This window comes from Balaenoptera borealis, assembly GCF_965194805.1.
Source record: "Balaenoptera borealis genome assembly, chromosome: 15".
Lineage (NCBI taxonomy): Eukaryota > Metazoa > Chordata > Mammalia > Artiodactyla > Balaenopteridae > Balaenoptera > Balaenoptera borealis.
In genome coordinates, this window is record NC_138871.1 from 6,019,716 (window position 1) to 6,037,571 (window position 17,856).

The following is a 17,856-nucleotide window of genomic DNA, read 5'->3' on the forward strand; positions in this document are numbered from 1 at the left end:
TGTAGTAGATACTGATGACACAACATTTCCCTACAGAGAAACACGGTCAGGTTCTCATGTTGATTTGGATTACTTCAAAGAGAAAAAGTATGCATTCCAGGATCAAGGTTTATCTCCCAAGCTGAGAAAATAGGGATGCTTGACAGATTATTGGGGAAAGAGCTAAATAATTATAACGACTACCTGCACCTCATCATCGTGCCTGACGCATCACGTGGCCTACCTTCAGCGTGAAGGCAGAAAGCACATCTAAATCCACAGTTCTTAACCCTGGCTGCATGCTGGAATCACCTGGGCAGCTTTAAAAATACTGATGCTTAGGCCTGACCCAGGGATGAGCTGGTAAAAGGCTCTCCACACCCACAACAGTACTGTTTGCCTGTTTTTATGGTGGAAATACTCAGACCCTGGCTGATTTCAAGCTGCCAACTTGATGTCAACTGGCGTGTAAAACTCTTGAAAATTTAACAATCACCTTTTGCAAGCTGGTACGAGCCAGCTCCAGCTCACAACCCGGGTTCCACCCCTAGAAATTCTGAGGTGTTGGCCTGTGAGGTGTGACCCAGTTACATGTATTTTTGAAAGCTCCTCAGGTGATTCTAAGGGGCCACCAAGGGTGAGAGCCAGTAGTCTAAATGGCCACAGTAATAAACAGCTATAGTGTAGCTATGATGTCTCTATCTATAAGAGTCCCATAAATCACGTCTTGTGGAGAAGCATCACGGTGTAATGTTAAAAACTTGGGCTCTGGAGACAGAAGGCCTGGTTTAGATTCTGTACCTTCCTGGCTGTCTGATAATAGTGGCCTAACATCTCTGTGCCTCGGTTGCCTCGTCTGTGAAAAGGTACCAACCCAAAGGGCCGCTGTAAGGCTCAGATGAGTTACACTCCAGTGAGTTACTATATGGAGTCCTTAGAACAATGCCTGCCTGGCTCAAGGTGAGCCCCAAATTGATGCTAATCATGCTATCCGCCACTCCACTGCAGATGCTTGTGGAGTTCATGTCCATTTGGATTATAAGTTAAGTTATTGTTTGTTTTTGTTTTTTGCTTTAATCTAAATTTTGGCCCAACCATTATATTTCTCAATAAAATCTGTCTTGGATTTTCTATTTTCTTTTGAATGTGGAATAAGGATGAGGGAGATCTGGGGTTGATCCTGGTTGCATTTCAGGGGGCTGTGTGGAGTAGGCCTTAGTCGTAAGAAAAAGGTGAGATGGACACAGGCACTCCTGGTGGTAGGAGGCTGCATTTCTGCTGACTGATCCTTTCCAGGTCCCAGATTTGACAGTTCTGTAATTCCACAGTGGACAGAGCCCAGCATAAATGTCACACGGATGAACTTGATCTCAGCTGTCCTATTTCTCAGTGGCACTGACCTAGTTTGAGTAATTTGCACACAATATCTTGGTAATCAAACCAAGCTGCTCTTTCATTTAGCTAAATCATCATTTAGGAAATATAACCATTCTGCTTAAATTATTGGGGGCAATCAAATATTGCTGCAATACTTTTTTTTTTTTTCATGCAACAGCTATCTGGGGTTTTTTTTGCTGTTTTTTTTTTTTTTTTAATTTTTGGCTATGTTTGGTCTTCGTTTCTGTGCGAGGACTTTCTCTAGTTGCGGCAAGCGGGGGCCACTCTTCACCGCCGTGCGTGGGCCTCTCACTATCGTAGCCTCTCTTGTTGCGGAGCACAGGCTCCAGCCGCGCAGGCTCAGTAGTTGTGGCTCACGGGCGTAGTTGCTCCACAGCATGTGTGATCTTCCCAGACCAGGGCTTGAACCCGTGTCCCCTGCATTAGCAGGCAGATTCTCAACCACTGCGCCACCAGGGAAGCCCGCTGCAATACTTTATCGTTCTTGTTCTCGGCTTGACTGTTCTTCCCTGACTTTTAACAAAAGCAATTAACATATTCTTTACTCTCCCCTGGGCAGCTTTGGGGTAAAAAGGAGATATATCATTACTGTCACATTTGTAATAGGTATATACAATTATTACAGAAATAATAAAAGAATAACAAGTATAATGAAAATTTCTAGTGTCCCAGCTGTGCCCTCTTCCATGAAATCATCTTGTCTAGGAAAATGTTCAGTGAAGGAGAAGCATCACGGTAAGCACAGAAGAACTGTAATTATCTCCTCAGTAATCTGACATTTCTGACTTTAATATGTTTGGTGACATGGTTAAGGAAAAAAAAAAAAAAAGAATTCTGTTCTTGCTTGTTAGTTGCTCCTGAACCCTCCTAACTCTTCTTCAATTTTCTGGTACCATCCACAGGGGAGCAGTAGTGCAGGGTAGGCCGTGCTAAGAGGTAAAAGGGTTGGAAGGAGAGTAAAATGGAGACAGGATGATTTGAGAAAGACATAAGTTCAAGGATGGATTCAAGTAATAAATTCATATAATGGAATACTAGGTACCAATGAAAATGAATTAGCCATTGCACTGGAAGAACACAGAGTAGTCGCACAAACATCATGTTCATAATGTATGATTTCATCTGAGTAAGGGCCCAACAGACGAAGCCAGTCTCTGGTATTAGAGGTCAGCCAGAGAATACCTTTGGGGAAAGCAGAGGTAAATAGGAAGGGGCAACTATTGGGGAAGCTTCTATTTCTTGACCTGGGTGTTGGTTTCCTGGCTGCATTCACTCTGTCATAACTAATTCAACTGTACAGTTATGATCTGTGTATTTTCTGTATGAGTGTTATACCTTTATAAAGTATTGAAAAGTTTAAAAAAAAGAGTGGAGTGCTGGAATAACTAGATAGTCACATGTAAAAGGATGAATTTTGACTCCCTACCTTACTCCATATACAAAAAATTAACTCAAAGTGGATCAAATATCTAAATGTCTAACCTATGGCTTATATCTAACTGGTTAAATTATAGCTTAAAATTATAAAACTCTTAGAGGAAAATATAGATTTAAATCTTCATGACCTTCATCAACAATAGTTTCTTAGATACGATACCTAAAGCACAAGAAACCACCACCACCAACAAAAAGATAAGTTGGGTATCATCAAACCTAAAACTTTCCTATGTCAAAGGACATCATTAAGAAAGTGAAAAGACAACCCACAGAATGAGGACTGTATTTGCAAATTATATATCTGATAAGGGTCTAGTACCCAGAAATCTTACAACTCAGCAGCAAAAACATAAATAATCCAATTAAAAATGGGCAAAGGATTTGAATAGACAGTCTCTAAAGAAGACATACAAATTTGCCATGTGCCAATAAGCCCATGAAAAGCTCAACATCATTAGATATTAGGGAAATGGAAATCAAAACCACAATGAAATATCACTTCTTATCAACCAGGAAGGCTATAATAAACACACACTCACACAATCAGACAATAACAAGTGTTGGTGAGGATGTGGAGAAACTGGAATCTTCATACATTGCTGATGGGAATGTAAAAATGGTATCGCTGCTATGGAAAACAGTCTGGCAGTTTCTCAAAAATTTAAACACCAAGTTACCATTCGACCAAGCAATTCCACTCCTAGGTATACCCAAGAGAACTGAAAATATATATCCACTCAAAAACTTGTATAGGAATGTTCACAGCAGCATTATTTAACAGCCAGAAAAGGGAAAATAGCCCAAATGTCTGTCAACTGATAAACAGATAAGTGAAGTGGTATATCCTCACAATAGGATATTATTTGGCCATAAAAAGAAATGAAATACAGATACTTGCTAAAATAAGGATGCTAAGTGAAAGAAGCCAGAAACAAAAGACCATATATTGTATGATTCCATTTGTATGCGATACCCAGAACAGGCAAATCTATAGAGACAGAAAGTATTCAATAGATCAGTGGTTGCCGAGACTTGGAGGGAGGGTGGAAATGGGAAGTAACTGCCAGTGGGGTACAGGGTTTCTTTGGGAGATGATAAAATTAGATAGTGTCTATGGTTGCACAACCTGTGAGTATACTAAAAGCCAGAGAACTATAAACTTTAAAGTAGAGAATTTTATGCTATGTGAGTTACATCTCAATTAAAAAATGGATTTGATATTAAGTCAATTAATTATTTTTGATTAATTTTTTCCATGGTATTTTTTTTCCATGGTATTAATTTTTTCCTTCTACCTAAACTCTTTGGTAGAAGGCCAAAGCATTTAGGGGCGGTGGCAGCAATGGATGGAGACACCAGTACCGTCTGATCCACTGGAAAATGAATACCTGGGCATGGCAGGGCTATACGAAAAGGCTTGCTCCAGACATTTTTCATCAAGGTGCTCCCATTGTCAGTGCCGCCCTACTTGGGTTGGGTGCGACCTGTGAGTCTGCTCTGGATTCCCTCCTCTGGCTGAGAAAGCAATTTGGGAGGTGAGTGTCCCGTCCCAAACCTGCTGGAGATAGGGTTTTTCTAGAGGGTGGAGTGCCTTGGAAAGAGGAAACCTATGACGGAGGAGATCGGGTTTGCTGGGGAGAGAGAACCAAGCAGGAAGATCAACTTGAGGAAGTCACTGCCAAATGGAAATGGCAGGAACGGAGTAAAAACGGAGAGAAGCGTCACCATTACCGTTGTGTTTCTGCAGGAGCCCGATGACCTTCTCCAGCACGGTGGTCTTGTCCATCTTCCGCGTGTTACCAGGCAGCATGGAGCTGAGCTCTTTGATGAGAACATTGAACTGGTCCCGACGTTTCTTCTCAGACTTGTTTCGAGAAGCTCTGTCAACGCAAAATACACAGGTTACTGGAACACTCCACTTCTGGAAGCCTTCCTTACGGGACGGAGGCACTTTCGGTCAGAGTGTGTTCTGCTGAGATCATCTAATCAAAACTTTTCAAGGAAAGAAACGTGCGCCATATTTCCGAGCTGAGTAACGGGGACAGAAGAAATGTTACGCTAGGCTCCCGGCCACAAAGAGAGACAGTATCAGTGAGTCCTGACTCAGATGCAGAATCTTACAGATCGGCTCTGTAGCCAGATGCTCTGACTTCAGAGAACAAGCGACATGCTGATTATCAAGATAAACAGCCCCGAGGGGTTTGCTCTGACAGTCTGTCCTCAGGCCCACACCAGGTCCCCTCCAACCCAGAGCGCCTAGCCCCTGATGCCAAGTCACGAGGGATAGCCAGGCATCCTGAGTGTCCAGTAGAGAGCCAGTGCCACCCTGGCACACGTCCTGCCCACTGCCCCAGAGCTCATCGTCCGGCTGGGGAGTCCAGGCTCACCCCACACAAAACCATCCACAAGCCACGCATGGTCCAGAGCCAATGTGACAGGGACTGCACGTGACTGTCAAACTGCTAAATGTGGCTGAACCCTTTTAAAAATGACATGGTGGAAACTTCAGTGCATGTTACTAAGTGAAAGAGCTAATCTGCAAAGACTCCACACTCGAGGACTCCAACTCTGTGACGTTCTGGAAAAGACGAAACTATGGCGACAGGAAAAAGATCAGTGGCTGCCAGGGGCTGAGGTGGTGGGGGAGTGAACAGGTGGACACAGAGGATATTTAGGGCTGTGAAACTACTCTATATGATACTATAATGGCAGATGCGTGTCATATATTTGGCCAAACCCAGAGAATGTACAACCCTAAGAGTGAACCCTAAAGTAGACTACGGTCTTTGGGGGACAATGTTGTGTCAATGTAGCTTCATCAGTTGCAGCAAATGGACCAGTCTTGCTGGTGGGGTGTTCGTAATCGGGGAGGCTGTGCATATATAGCGACAGAGAGCATATGGAAAATCTCTGTACCTTCCACTCAATTTTGCTGGGAACTTAAAACTGCTCTAAAAATAGAGTCTATTTTTTTTAAAAAATGACATACTACACTGCACGCCTACAGAAGAGATCAAAGTGGAGCTGCTCAGTTTGAAGGGAGGGGATCTGCCCTGAGCCACTGAGGCACTGAGGAAGCCTAGGATCCCAGGAACTCGGATAGGAAATCGCGGCTGCAGGGGCTGCTCTACTAGACAAGGGACCACCCCGCCCCCCATAGCCCGAAGAAGTCTGAGAAGCTGTGGCACCCCAGAGGCCTTGATCCTTAGACACACCACAGGCCAGGCATTCCTCCACAGCCAGCTTGCTCAAAGCTGACCCACCCCGCCCAAATTCACCCCAGATGGATTCGTTCCAGAAAGTCAGCTCACCGAGACAGAACAAGGGCCACAGCTGCAGGGTCCATTGAACTTGTTGGTCCAGGCCCCCTGGGGCCCGGGGTCAAGGTGCCTGGAGCAGCAAATCACCCACCAGGAGGCCACTGGCCAACGCGTGGTCAGGACAGGATGCTGGTGGCTTGTGACAACGCAGCAGGTTCCCCTCAGAGGGATTCACCTCCCCTAGGGTGGGTACCAATATCCACAGGTGTCAGTATCACCATAGATTCACCTTCCCCAAACAGCCCTTAGAAAGAGAGGCACACACCCCAAACACCCTTTCCCTTGATGCTGTGATGGTCACAACAATTCCGCTTGTCACTGCCTAATTGCACACGACCTGTCTTGGTTTCAACCCACCCGTTTACAAGTCATCTTTTGCTGATTTCGTCTCAGTTTGGGGGGTTTCCTGATAACATCTGAGGTAATTCTTCACAGCTCACCTCAAGCGCATGGTAGCTACCCTTACCTAAGGGTCTCTTCCTTTTCCTGACTTTTCCCTCCTTCCTCTCTCTCCTTGGATTTTTGGGAGGACCTGAAATCCTCAAGGCGTTTCTACAAAGGCCTCATTCCTAGGCCAGTCACCATCCTCAAGTACACTCTCTCCCAATCTCTCCCACAGTCTGACTGCAGGTGTAGCAGTAAGATGCCGAGGTGCCTTTGTGCTAGTCCGAGGTAAAAAGCATACTGTTCAAACACATGGGAGAGAAGAAAGGAACCTTTTAACTTTCTGAGTGACTGTCTATGCATTATAAATAATTTTTTGGCCTAGATTTGAAGAGTGACATGCAACCTCCTTAGTCAGAAAAAGCTCTGTTCCTGTCCTAGTTTGCCCATTATAAATTATTGGTGAGCAGATAACACCCAGCTCATTATGACTCTGTTCTCTTCTTCAGTGGGTATAACGGCAATGAACACAGCCTGGCAGAGACAATGATGAAGGCTTGTATCATTAGTGACAGGAACACAAGCTTGCTTCTGTCGCCTCCGCCTGGGACACACGATGGTGCCCACTGGAAATTGGTCAGTGTCAGCGGAATCCACAGCTCTGAGCCAAGAAGGAAAATAAAAAGCCTTAAATGACCTTATTTCTGATAAGGAGGTCTGCTCGGCAGGCCCTGAGACCACCATGCCTAAGGCACTGGGAAAACAGGCTGAAAGACACTTAAACAATCAGCCTTTGGGTTTGTTTTTTCCTTTAAGGCATTATTTATGTTCAGTGAAACTCATCCATTTTATGTGTGTAGTTTGATGAATCTTGGTAACTGTGGAACCACCACCAAAATTGAGCTGTAAAATAGCTCCTCCATCCTAAAAGGTTTTCTCCTGCATCTTTGTTTGCTGTTGATCTCCCCTGGACCACAGCCCTGGGAAACCACTGGTCTGCTGTCACTGTAGTTTTGTCTTTTCGAGGATTTCATATAAATGGAATCAGATAGCACAGAGTCTTTGACTTTTATTTAGCATAAAGTTTTGGCGATTCAGCCATGCTGTTGCATATATTAATACTTCATTCCTTTTGCCGGCTGACTAGTATTCAATTGGGTTGTTTCTACTTTGGGGGTATTAAGAATAATGCTGCTCTTATTATACAACACAGAGAATATAGCCAATATTGTGGAATAATTGTAAATGGAAAGTAACCTTTAAAATTTGTATAAAAAATTAAAAAAAAAAAGAATAACGCTGCTCTGAGTATTCATTTCCTTGTCTTTGTGTAGACACAGGGGTAAATACAAAGGTACGAAATTGCTGGGTCATATCATAAGAGTATGTTTAACATTGTAGGATAGCACCGTACAGTTATACAAAATGGCTGTCCTGTTTCTGCATTTCCACCTGCAACGTATGAGAGTTCCTGTTGCTCCACATCCTTGCAAACACTTGGCATTGTCGGTCTTTCTTCACTTTAGCCACTGTAGCGTTATCTCATTGTGGTTTTAATTGGCATTTTTCTCATGATGAGTGATGTCAGCATCTTTTCACATGCTTAACTCTCGTATATCTTCTTTTGTGAAGTGTCTTTTCAAATCTTCTGCCCATTTTTCAATTGGGTTGTTTGTCTTCTTTTTATTGAGTTTAAGAGAGAGAAAAAAAGAGAGAGGAGGTCTAGGAGGAGGGAAGGGGTGTGTGTGTGTGTTTTAAACATACATTGATATAAGCCTCAGCCTTTGACTTTGAATGCAGGGCTCAAAAAGCCCCATGTTACCTTTTCTGATGTCTCCCATGGGACACTGGTGACATAGATAACACTTGCTGGGCACTTACTATGTAATAGCACTATTTTAAGTGCCCTACATGTATTCATTCCTTTAATCCTCACAATGACCCTTGAAGGTAGGTACTGTTATCATTCCCATTTCACAGGTGAGGCTGAGGCACTGAGAGGCTGTATAACTCCCGACGTCACAGGACTAGGAAGTGGTGGAGAAGGCCAACTCAGGTGCCCAGGCTATGAGGCACTGCACTCTCCCACCTCCTTCTACAACTCCCTCTAAAACTCCCTCATTCTCTCCACATCTGTAACCCCTGGAAGCCCCGGTTCTGTTCTCCATCATTGTGTTCTCTTTTTGAGAATGTCATATAAACAGAATCAGACAGCATGAAACCTTTTGAGCTGGCTTCAACCCAGCACGATGCCTTTGAGGTTCGTCCAAGTTGCTGCACCCACCAACACCTTCCCCTTCTCATTGCCGAGTAGTTTTCTATTGCATGGATGTTAACACAGCTGGCTTATCCATTCACCTGCTGAAGGAGATTTGGGTTGTTTCCCATTTTCGTTCATAAGTAGAGATGCCGTAAACATTTGTGTACAGGTTTTTGTGTGAACATAAGTTGTCAGCTCTCTGAAGTAAGTAACCTGGGAGTAGGATGGCTGGATCACGTGGAAAGTGTATGTTTAACTTTCTAAGAAACCGCCAGACTGTTTTCCAGGGTGGCGGTACCATTTTATCTCTTGCTAGCAATGTAGGAGTGATCCAGATGTTCCACGTCCTCAAGGGGAGTTAGTATTGTCAGTACTTTTTATTTTAGCTCATCTAAGAGATGTGCAGTGCTATCTCATTGGGCTTTCATTTGCATTTTTCTAATCGCTAATGATGTTGAACATCTTTTCACGTACTTTTATGCCATCTGTATATCCTCTTTGGTGAAGCATCCGTTCATGCCCTTTGGCATTTTAAAATGGGGCTGTTTGTTTCCTTACTGTTTGAGGTTTGAGAGTTCGTTATATATTCTGATACAATCCTTTGTCAGACATGTGATTTGTTATTTTTCCAGCTTGCCTTTTCATTCTCTTAATAAGTGTCTTTCACAGAGTAAAAGTTTTCAATTTTGATGAAGCCCAAGTTAACCATTTTTTGCTTTTTACGGACTGTGCTTTGGTGTCAGATCTAAGAACCCTTGGCCTAACCTCAGGCCACGAAGATTTTCTCCTGTGTTTTCTTCTAAGAGTTTTACACATTTTACCTTTAGACTTATGATCCATTTTGAGTTATTTTTATAACACGTAAGGTTTAGGTGAAAGTTTGTTTGCATATGCTTGTCCAGTTGTTCCAACTCCACTTTTTTGAAATGATATTTCTACACTGAGTTACCTTTGCACCTTTGTAAAAAATCAATTGGTCAACTTTATGTGATTCAGTTTCTGGATTATCTATTCTCTGTTTGTTCCAGGGATATGTGGAGCTTTCCCTCCACCAGTACCATACTGTGCAATTACTGTAGTTTTATAGTAAGTCTTAAAATTAATAATGTGATTCCTCCAACTTTATTCTTCTTTTTCAAAATTATTTTGACCATTCTAGTGCCTATGCCTTTCCATTAAATTAAAAAAAATTGATTTTATATTGGAGTATGGTTGATTTCCAATGTTGTGTTAGTTTTAGGTGTACAGCAAAGTGATTCAGTTATACATATACATATATCTATTCTCTTTCAGATTCTTTTCCCATATAGGATATTGCAGAGTAATGAGTAGGGTTCCCTATGCTATATAATAGGTCCATGTTGATTATCTATTTTATATATAGGAGTGTGTATATGTTAATCCCAATCTCCCAATTTATCCCTCCCCTCCACCTTTCCCCTTTGGTAACCATAAATTTGTTTTCTAAGTCTGTGAGTCTGTTTCTATTTTGTAAATAAGTTCATTTGTATCATTTTTTCCAGTTTCCACATATAAGTGATATTATATTGTCTCTCTCTGTCTGACTTACTTCACTTGGTATGATCATCTCTAGGTCCATCCATGTTGCTGCAAATGGCATTATTTCATTCTTTTCTAATTTGACCATTCTGGTGCCTATGCCTTTCCATTACATTTTACAAGTAACTTGTCTTTATCTACAAAGAGTTCTGCTGGGATTTTGATTGGAATTCTTTTAAATCTATGGACCAATTTGGGGGAAATTGATATCTTTACTCTGTTGAGTCTTCCAATACATAAATACAATGTCTTTCCATTTACTGAGGTCTTCATTAATTTCTGTTATGAGCATTTTGCAGTTTTTATATACATATTTCATACATGTTTTATTAGATTTATACCTAAGTATTTCATTTTTGGGGATTGATTATAAATTATGTTTTTAATATCAGTTTCTAAAAGTTTTCATAGCTAACCTATAGAAAGATGATTGATTTGTGTGTTTTAACTTTGTATCCTGTAACCTTGCTAAATTCACTTATTACTTATAGGAGCTTTTTTTTTTTTTGGTAAGTCTCTCAGCATGTTCTATATACACAATCATGTCATCTGTGAATAAGGAAAGTGTTGTTTCTTTTTTTCCCAATCAATATGCCTTTGATTTCTTTTACTGTCTCATTACTCTGGCTAGAACTAGCAGCACGATGTTGAATAAAAGTCATGAGAGCAGACAATTTTACCTTGTTTACCATTTTAGGGGGAAAACATTCAGTCTTTTGCCATTAAGTATATTAGCCATAGGTTTTATGTAAATGCCCTTATGCCTTTTATGTAAATGCATAAATAGGAGGAAATTCCCTCCTACTCCTAGTTTGCTGAGAGTTTATATCATGAATAGAAGTCAAATTTTGTCAAATTCCTTTTCTGCATCATTTAATATAATCATGTGGTTTGGTTTTTCTTCCACAGCTTTCAAACTTGGTGGGTTACACTGATACACTGATTGGTTTTCAAATATTGAATAGCCTTATTTCCCCTGGATAAAACTCTGCTTGGTCATGATGTATTTGATAGGCAGATAGATAGATATAGACAGACAGATGGATGGATATGATTTGCTAATGTTTGGTTGAGGATTTCTGCATCTATGTTCATGAAGAATATTGGTCCATAGTTTTCTTTTCTTGTACTGTCTTTTTCTGGGTAATGCTGGTCTCACAAAATAAGTTGGGAAGTATTTCCTCCTCTGGAGGAGACTGTTAAAATTGGTGATATTTCTTCTTTTAATGATTGACAGAATTCATCAGTGGAACCATCTGGGTATGGAGATTTCTTTTTCACAAGATTTTAAACTACAAATTCAATTTCCTTATTAGTTATAGGATTCTAGGCTTTCTATTTCTTCTTGTATGAGTTTTGGTGGTTTATAGTTTTTGAGTAATTGCTTCCTCCCATCTAAGTTGTTGTACTTATATAGGTCCCGTTGTTCAAAGAATTCCCTTATGGTCCTTTTAATGTCTAAAGGGTGGTGCAGTGACATCTCCTTTATAAAATTCCTGCTGTTGGTAATTTATGTCTTCTTTTTTTGTCATTCTTGCAATAGGCTTACCAATTTTACTGATTTTTTAAAAATCACCTTTTGGTTTCACTGATTTTTCTCTATTATTTTTGTTTTTACTCTTATTGATTTCTGCTCTTATATCTATAATTTCCATTCTTCTTCTTGTTTTGAGCTTACTTTGCTCTTTCATTTCTAGTTTCTTACAGTGGAAGCTTAAGTTCTTGACTTAAGACCTTTTCTCTTTTCTATTATGAACATTTAATGCTATAGCTTTCCCTCTAAGCACTGCTTTAGAGGCAACCCACAGATTTTGCTATGTTATAATTTTACCCTCGTTCAGCAGTTCAAAATAGTTTCTAATATTCCTTGAGACTTCCTCTTTGACCCTTGGATTACTTAGAAATGTACTGTGAAAAAAGTGCTATCTTCCCCCCCCCCCACTATATTTCTGTTTCTAATTTAATTTCAGTTCATTAGACTTTTTTACATTTGTTTTGTGAAGCAGGATTTGATTTATCTTATTGAACGTTCAACGTGTACTTGAAAATAATGTGTATTCTGCTACTGTTGGGTGGAGTTTTCTACAAATGTCAAGCATATCTTTTTGGTTGATAGTATTTTTAAATTCTTCTATATCCTTACTGAATTTCTATCTACTAGTTCTATTACTGAGAAAGGCATATTAAATTCTTGTCACAGTTCTTTAGGTTGTGCTTTATGTATTTCGAAGCCCTGCTGTTAGGTGTATACACATATAGAATTGTTATGTGTTCTTAGTATACTGACTCTTTATCATTATGTAATATCACTCTTTATTCCTGGCAATTTTCTTTGCTATGAAGTATACTTTATTTTATAGTATTTTACAGCCACTCTGGCTTTCTTTTAATTAATTTATGTGGTATATCATTTTCCATAGTTTTACTTTTAACCTATCTATATCATCATATATAAAGGGAATGTCATGTCATGTCATTTTAAAAAATCCATTCTGAAGATCTGTCTTTTAGTTGGCATGTTTAGGCCATTGCATTTAATGTAATTATTTATATGTTTGGATTTAGGTATACCATCTTACCATCTGTTTTCTGTTTTTTCACTTTTTGTTTGTTCATTTGTTTTTTTGTTGTTCCTGTTTCTCCTTTCCTGCCTTCTTTTGGGTTTATTCCATTTTAATTTATCTAACCCATGCAGCTACGGTCAATTAATCTTTGACAAAGGAGGCAAGACTATACAATGGGAAAAAACATTCTCTTCAGCAAGTAGTGCTGGGAAAGTTGGACAGCCGCGTTTAAATCAATGAAGTTAGAACAAACCCTCACACCATACACAAAAATAAACTCAAAATGGCTTAAAGACTTAAACATAAGACATGACACCATAAAACTCCTAGAAGAGATCATAGGCAAAACATTCTCTGACATAAATCATACTAATGTTTTCTTAGGTCAGTCTCCCAAGGCAATAGAAATAAAAACAAAAACAAATGGAACCTAATCAAACTTACAAGTTTTTGCACAGCAAAGGAACCATAAACAAGATGAAAAGACAACCTACGGAATGGGAGAAAATATTTGCAAATGATGCAACTCACAAGGGCTTAATTTCCAAAATATACAAACAGCTCATACAACTCAACAACAAAAAAACAAACAACCCAATCAAAAAATAGGCAGAAGACCTAAATAGACATTTCTCCAAAGAAGAAATACAGGTGGCCAATAGGCACATGAAAGATGCTCAACATCACTAATTATTAGAGAAATGCAAATGAAAGCTACAAGGGACCACCTCATACCAGTCAGAATGGCCATCATCAAAAAGTCTACAAATAACAAATACTGGAGAAGGTGTGGAGTAAAGGGAACCCTCCTACACTGTTGGTGGGAATATAAGTTGGTGCAGCCACTGTGGAAAACAGTATGGAGGTTCCTCAGAAAACTAAAAATAGAATTACCATATGATCCAGCAATCCCACTCGTGGGCATATATCCAGACAAAACTATAATTCAAAATGATACATGCACCCCTATGTTCATAGCAGCACTATTCACAATAGCCAAGACATGGAAACAACCTAAATGTCCATTGACAGATGAATGGTTAAAGAAGATGTGGTACATATATACAATGGAATACTACTCAGCCATAAAAAAAGAATGAAATAATGCCATTTGCAGCAACATGGATGCAATTAGAGATTATCATACTAAGTGAAGTAAGTCAGACAAAGACAAATACCATATGATACCACTTATATGGGAAATCTAAAATATGACACAAATGAACCTATCTGTGAAACAGAAACAAACTCCTAGACACAGAGAACAGAGTGGTGGTTGCCAAGGGGGAAGGTGTTGGGAGAGGGATGGCTGGAGTTAGCAGATGTAAGCTTTTACATATATGATGGATAAACAACAAGGTCCTACTGTGTAGCACAGGCAATTATATACAATATCCTATGATAAACCATAATGGAAAAGAATATTAAAAAAAGGAATGTATATATATGTATAACTGAGTCACTTTGCTGTACAGCAGTAATTAACACAACATTGTAAATCAACTATACCTCAATTAAAAAAATAAATATCCACTGTGTTTTTATTTACTATATTTCTTTGTGTAGTTTTTAGTAATTAAGGATTATAATAGAAAAACATCTTTTCAGGGCCTACTTAGAATATTTTGCTATTTCAAGTGGAATGTGGAAACTTTACTCCTAATAGTTTCCTTTACCCTCCCCGTCTTTATGTTGTAGTTATGTTACATACACTGAATCAGATCTACATACGCTGAATCAGATCTACACACGCTGAATCAGATCTACATACACTGAATCAGATCAGATTACTTTTTTCCCCAAGTGTCAGACTACCTATTAATATTATATTTAGGCAGATATTTACCATTTCTGTTACTCTTCCTATTTCATATCCCAAGTTTCCATCTGGTATCATTGCCTTTCTGTTAAAAAAAAATCCTTTAGCAATTCTTTCAGAGCAAGTCTCTTGATAAGAAGCTTTCTTAGGTTTCCTGAATTTGAGAATATCTTCATTTATCTTCATTTCTGAAGGATATTTTCACTGGATATAGAATTCTGGGCTAATGGTTCTTTTGACATTTAAAAAATATCCTGCCACTACTAGAAGGCTCCCATGGTTTCTGGTGAGAAATCCATGGTGCGACGGAGGAGCTTCAAGATGGTGGAAGAGTAAGACACGGAGATCACCTTCCTCCTCACAAATACATCAGAAATACATCTACATGTGGAACAACTCCCACAGAACACCTACTGAACGCTGGCAGAAGACCTCAGACTTCCCAAAAGGCAAGAAACTCCCCACGTACTTGGGTAGGGCAAAAGAAAAAAGAAACAACACAGACAAAAGAATAGGGACGGGACCTGCGCCAGTGGGAGGGAGCCGTGAAGGAGGAAAGGTTTCCACACACTAGGAGCCCCTTCGCGGGCGGAGACCGCGGGTGGCAGAGGGGGTTAGCTTCGGAGCCACGGAGGAGAGCGCAGCCACAGGGGTGCGGAGGGCAAAGCGGAGAGATTCCCGCACGGAGGCTCGGCGCCGAGCAGCACTCACCAGCCCGAGAGGCTTGTCTGCTCACCCGCCGGGGCGGGCGGGGCTGGGAGCTGAGGCTGAGGCTTCGGTCGGATCCCAGGGAGAGGACTGGGGTTGGCGGCGTGAACACAGCCTGAAGGGGCTAGTGCGCCACAGCTGGCCGGGAGGGAGTCCGGGAAAAAGTCTACAGCTGCCGAAGGGGAAAGAGACTTTTTCTTGCCTCTTTGTTTCTTGGTGCGCGAGGAGAGGGGATTAAGAGCGCCACTTAAAGAAGCTCCAGAGACGGCGCGAGCCGCGGTCATCAGCACGGACCCCAGAGACGGGCATGAGACGCTAAGGCTGCTGCTGCCGCCACCAAAAATCCTGTGTGCGAGCACAGGTCACTCTCCACACCGCCCCTCCCGGGAGCCGGTGCAGCCCGCCACCGCCAGGGTCCCGTGATCCAGGGACAACTTCCCCAGGAGAACGCACTGCGCGCCTCAGGCTGCTGCAACGTCACGCCGGCCTCTGCCGCCGCAGGCTCGCCCCGCCTCCTCTGTACCGCTCCCTCCCCCCCGGCCTGAGTGAGCCAGAGCCCCCGGAGCAGCTCCTCCTTTAACCCCGTCCTGTCTGGGCGGGAACAGACGCCCTCAGGCGACCTACACACAGAGGCGGTGCCAAATCCAAAGCTGAACCCCGAGAGCTGTGCGAACAAAGAAGAGAAAGGGAAATCTCTCCCAGCAGCCTCAGGAGCAGCGGATTAAATCTCCACCATCAACTTGATGTACCTGCATCTGTGGAATACCTGAATAGACAACAAATCATCCCAAATTGAGGAGGTGGACTTTGGGAGCAACGATATATATATATTTTTCCCTTTTTCTCTTTTTGTGAGTGTGTATGCTTCTGTGTGTGATTTTGTCTGTATCACTTTGCTTTTACCATTTGTCCTAGGGTTCTGTCTGTCCTTTTTTTTTTTTTTTAACTTAAAAAATTTTATTTTCTTAATATTTTTTATTTTTTATTTTAATAACTTTATTTTATTTTATTTTACTTTGTTTTATTTTCTTCTTTCTTTTTTTTCTCCCTTTTATTCTGAGCCATGTGGAGGACAGGTTCTTGGTGCTCCAGCCAGGCGTGAGGGCTATCAGTGAGGTGGGAGAGCCAAGTTCAGGACACTGGTCCACAATAGACCTCCCAGCTCCACGTAATATCAAATGGCAAAAATCTCCCAGAGATCTCCATCTCAATGCCAAAACCCAGCTCCACTCACCGACCAGCAAGCTACAGTGCAGGACACCCTACGCCAAACAACTAGCAAGATAGGAACACAACCCCACCCATTAGCAGAGAGGCTGCCTAAAATCATAATAAGGCCACAGACACTCCAAAACACACCACCAGACGTGGACCTGCCCACCAGAAAGACAAGATCCAGCCTCATCCACCAGGAAGCCTACACAACCCACTGAAACAACCTTAGCCACTGGGGACAGACACCAAAAACAATGGAAACTACAAACCTGCAGCCTGCAAAAAAGAGACCCCAAACACAGTAAGTTAAGCAAAATGAGAAGACAGAGAAACACACAGCAGATGAAGGAGCAAGGCAAAAAACCACCAAACCTAACAAATGAAGAGGAAATAGGCAGTCTACCTGAAAAAGAATTCAGAATAATGATAGTAAAGATGATCCAAAATCTTGGAAATAGAATGGAGAAAATACAAGAAATGTTTAACGAGGACCTAGAAGAACTAAAGAGCAAACAAACAGTGATGAACAACACAATAAATGAAATTAAAATTTCTCTAGAAGGGATCTATAGCAGAATAACTGAGGCAGAAGAACGGATAAGTGACCTGGAAGATAAAATAGTGGAAATAACTACTGCAGAGCAGAATAAAGAAAAAAGAATGAAAAGAATTGAGGACAGTCTCAGAGACCTCTGGGACAACATTAAACACACCAACATTCGAATTATAGGGGTCCCAGAAGGAGAAGAGAAAAAGAAAGGGACTGAGAAAATATTTGAAGAGATTATAATTGAAAACTTCCCTAATATGGGAAAGGAAATAGTTAACCAAGTCCAGGAAGCACAGAGAGTCCCATACAGGATAAATCCAAGGAGAAACACGCCAAGACACATATTAATCAAACTATCAAAAATTAAATACAAAGAACAAATTTTAAAAGCAGCAAGGGAAAAACAACAAATAACACATAAGGGAATCCCCTTAAGGTTAACAGCTGATCTTTCAGCAGAAACTCTGCAAGCCAGAAGGAAGTGGCAGGACATACTTAAAGTGATGAAGGAGAAAAACCTACAACCAAGATTACTCTATCCAGCAAGTATCTCATTCAGATTTGACAGAGAAATTAAAAGCTTGACAGACAAGCAAAAGCTAAGAGAATTCAGCACCACCAAACCAGCTTTACAACAAATGCTAAAGGAACTTCTCTAGGCA

The 17,856-nt window shown here is 41.0% G+C and overlaps 1 protein-coding gene across 1 annotated transcript in view; it reads right to left on the minus strand.

Annotated features, from left to right (window-relative positions):
• Positions 1-17,856, minus strand: part of NPAS2 (neuronal PAS domain protein 2) — a 192,892-nt gene that overhangs the window by 71,813 nt on the left and 103,223 nt on the right. Inside the window, exon 3 of the mRNA XM_082357201.1 lies at positions 4,546-4,694. Coding sequence (XP_082213327.1) covers positions 4,546-4,694 — 149 coding nt within the window. The remainder of the gene's footprint in view (positions 1-4,545; positions 4,695-17,856) is intronic.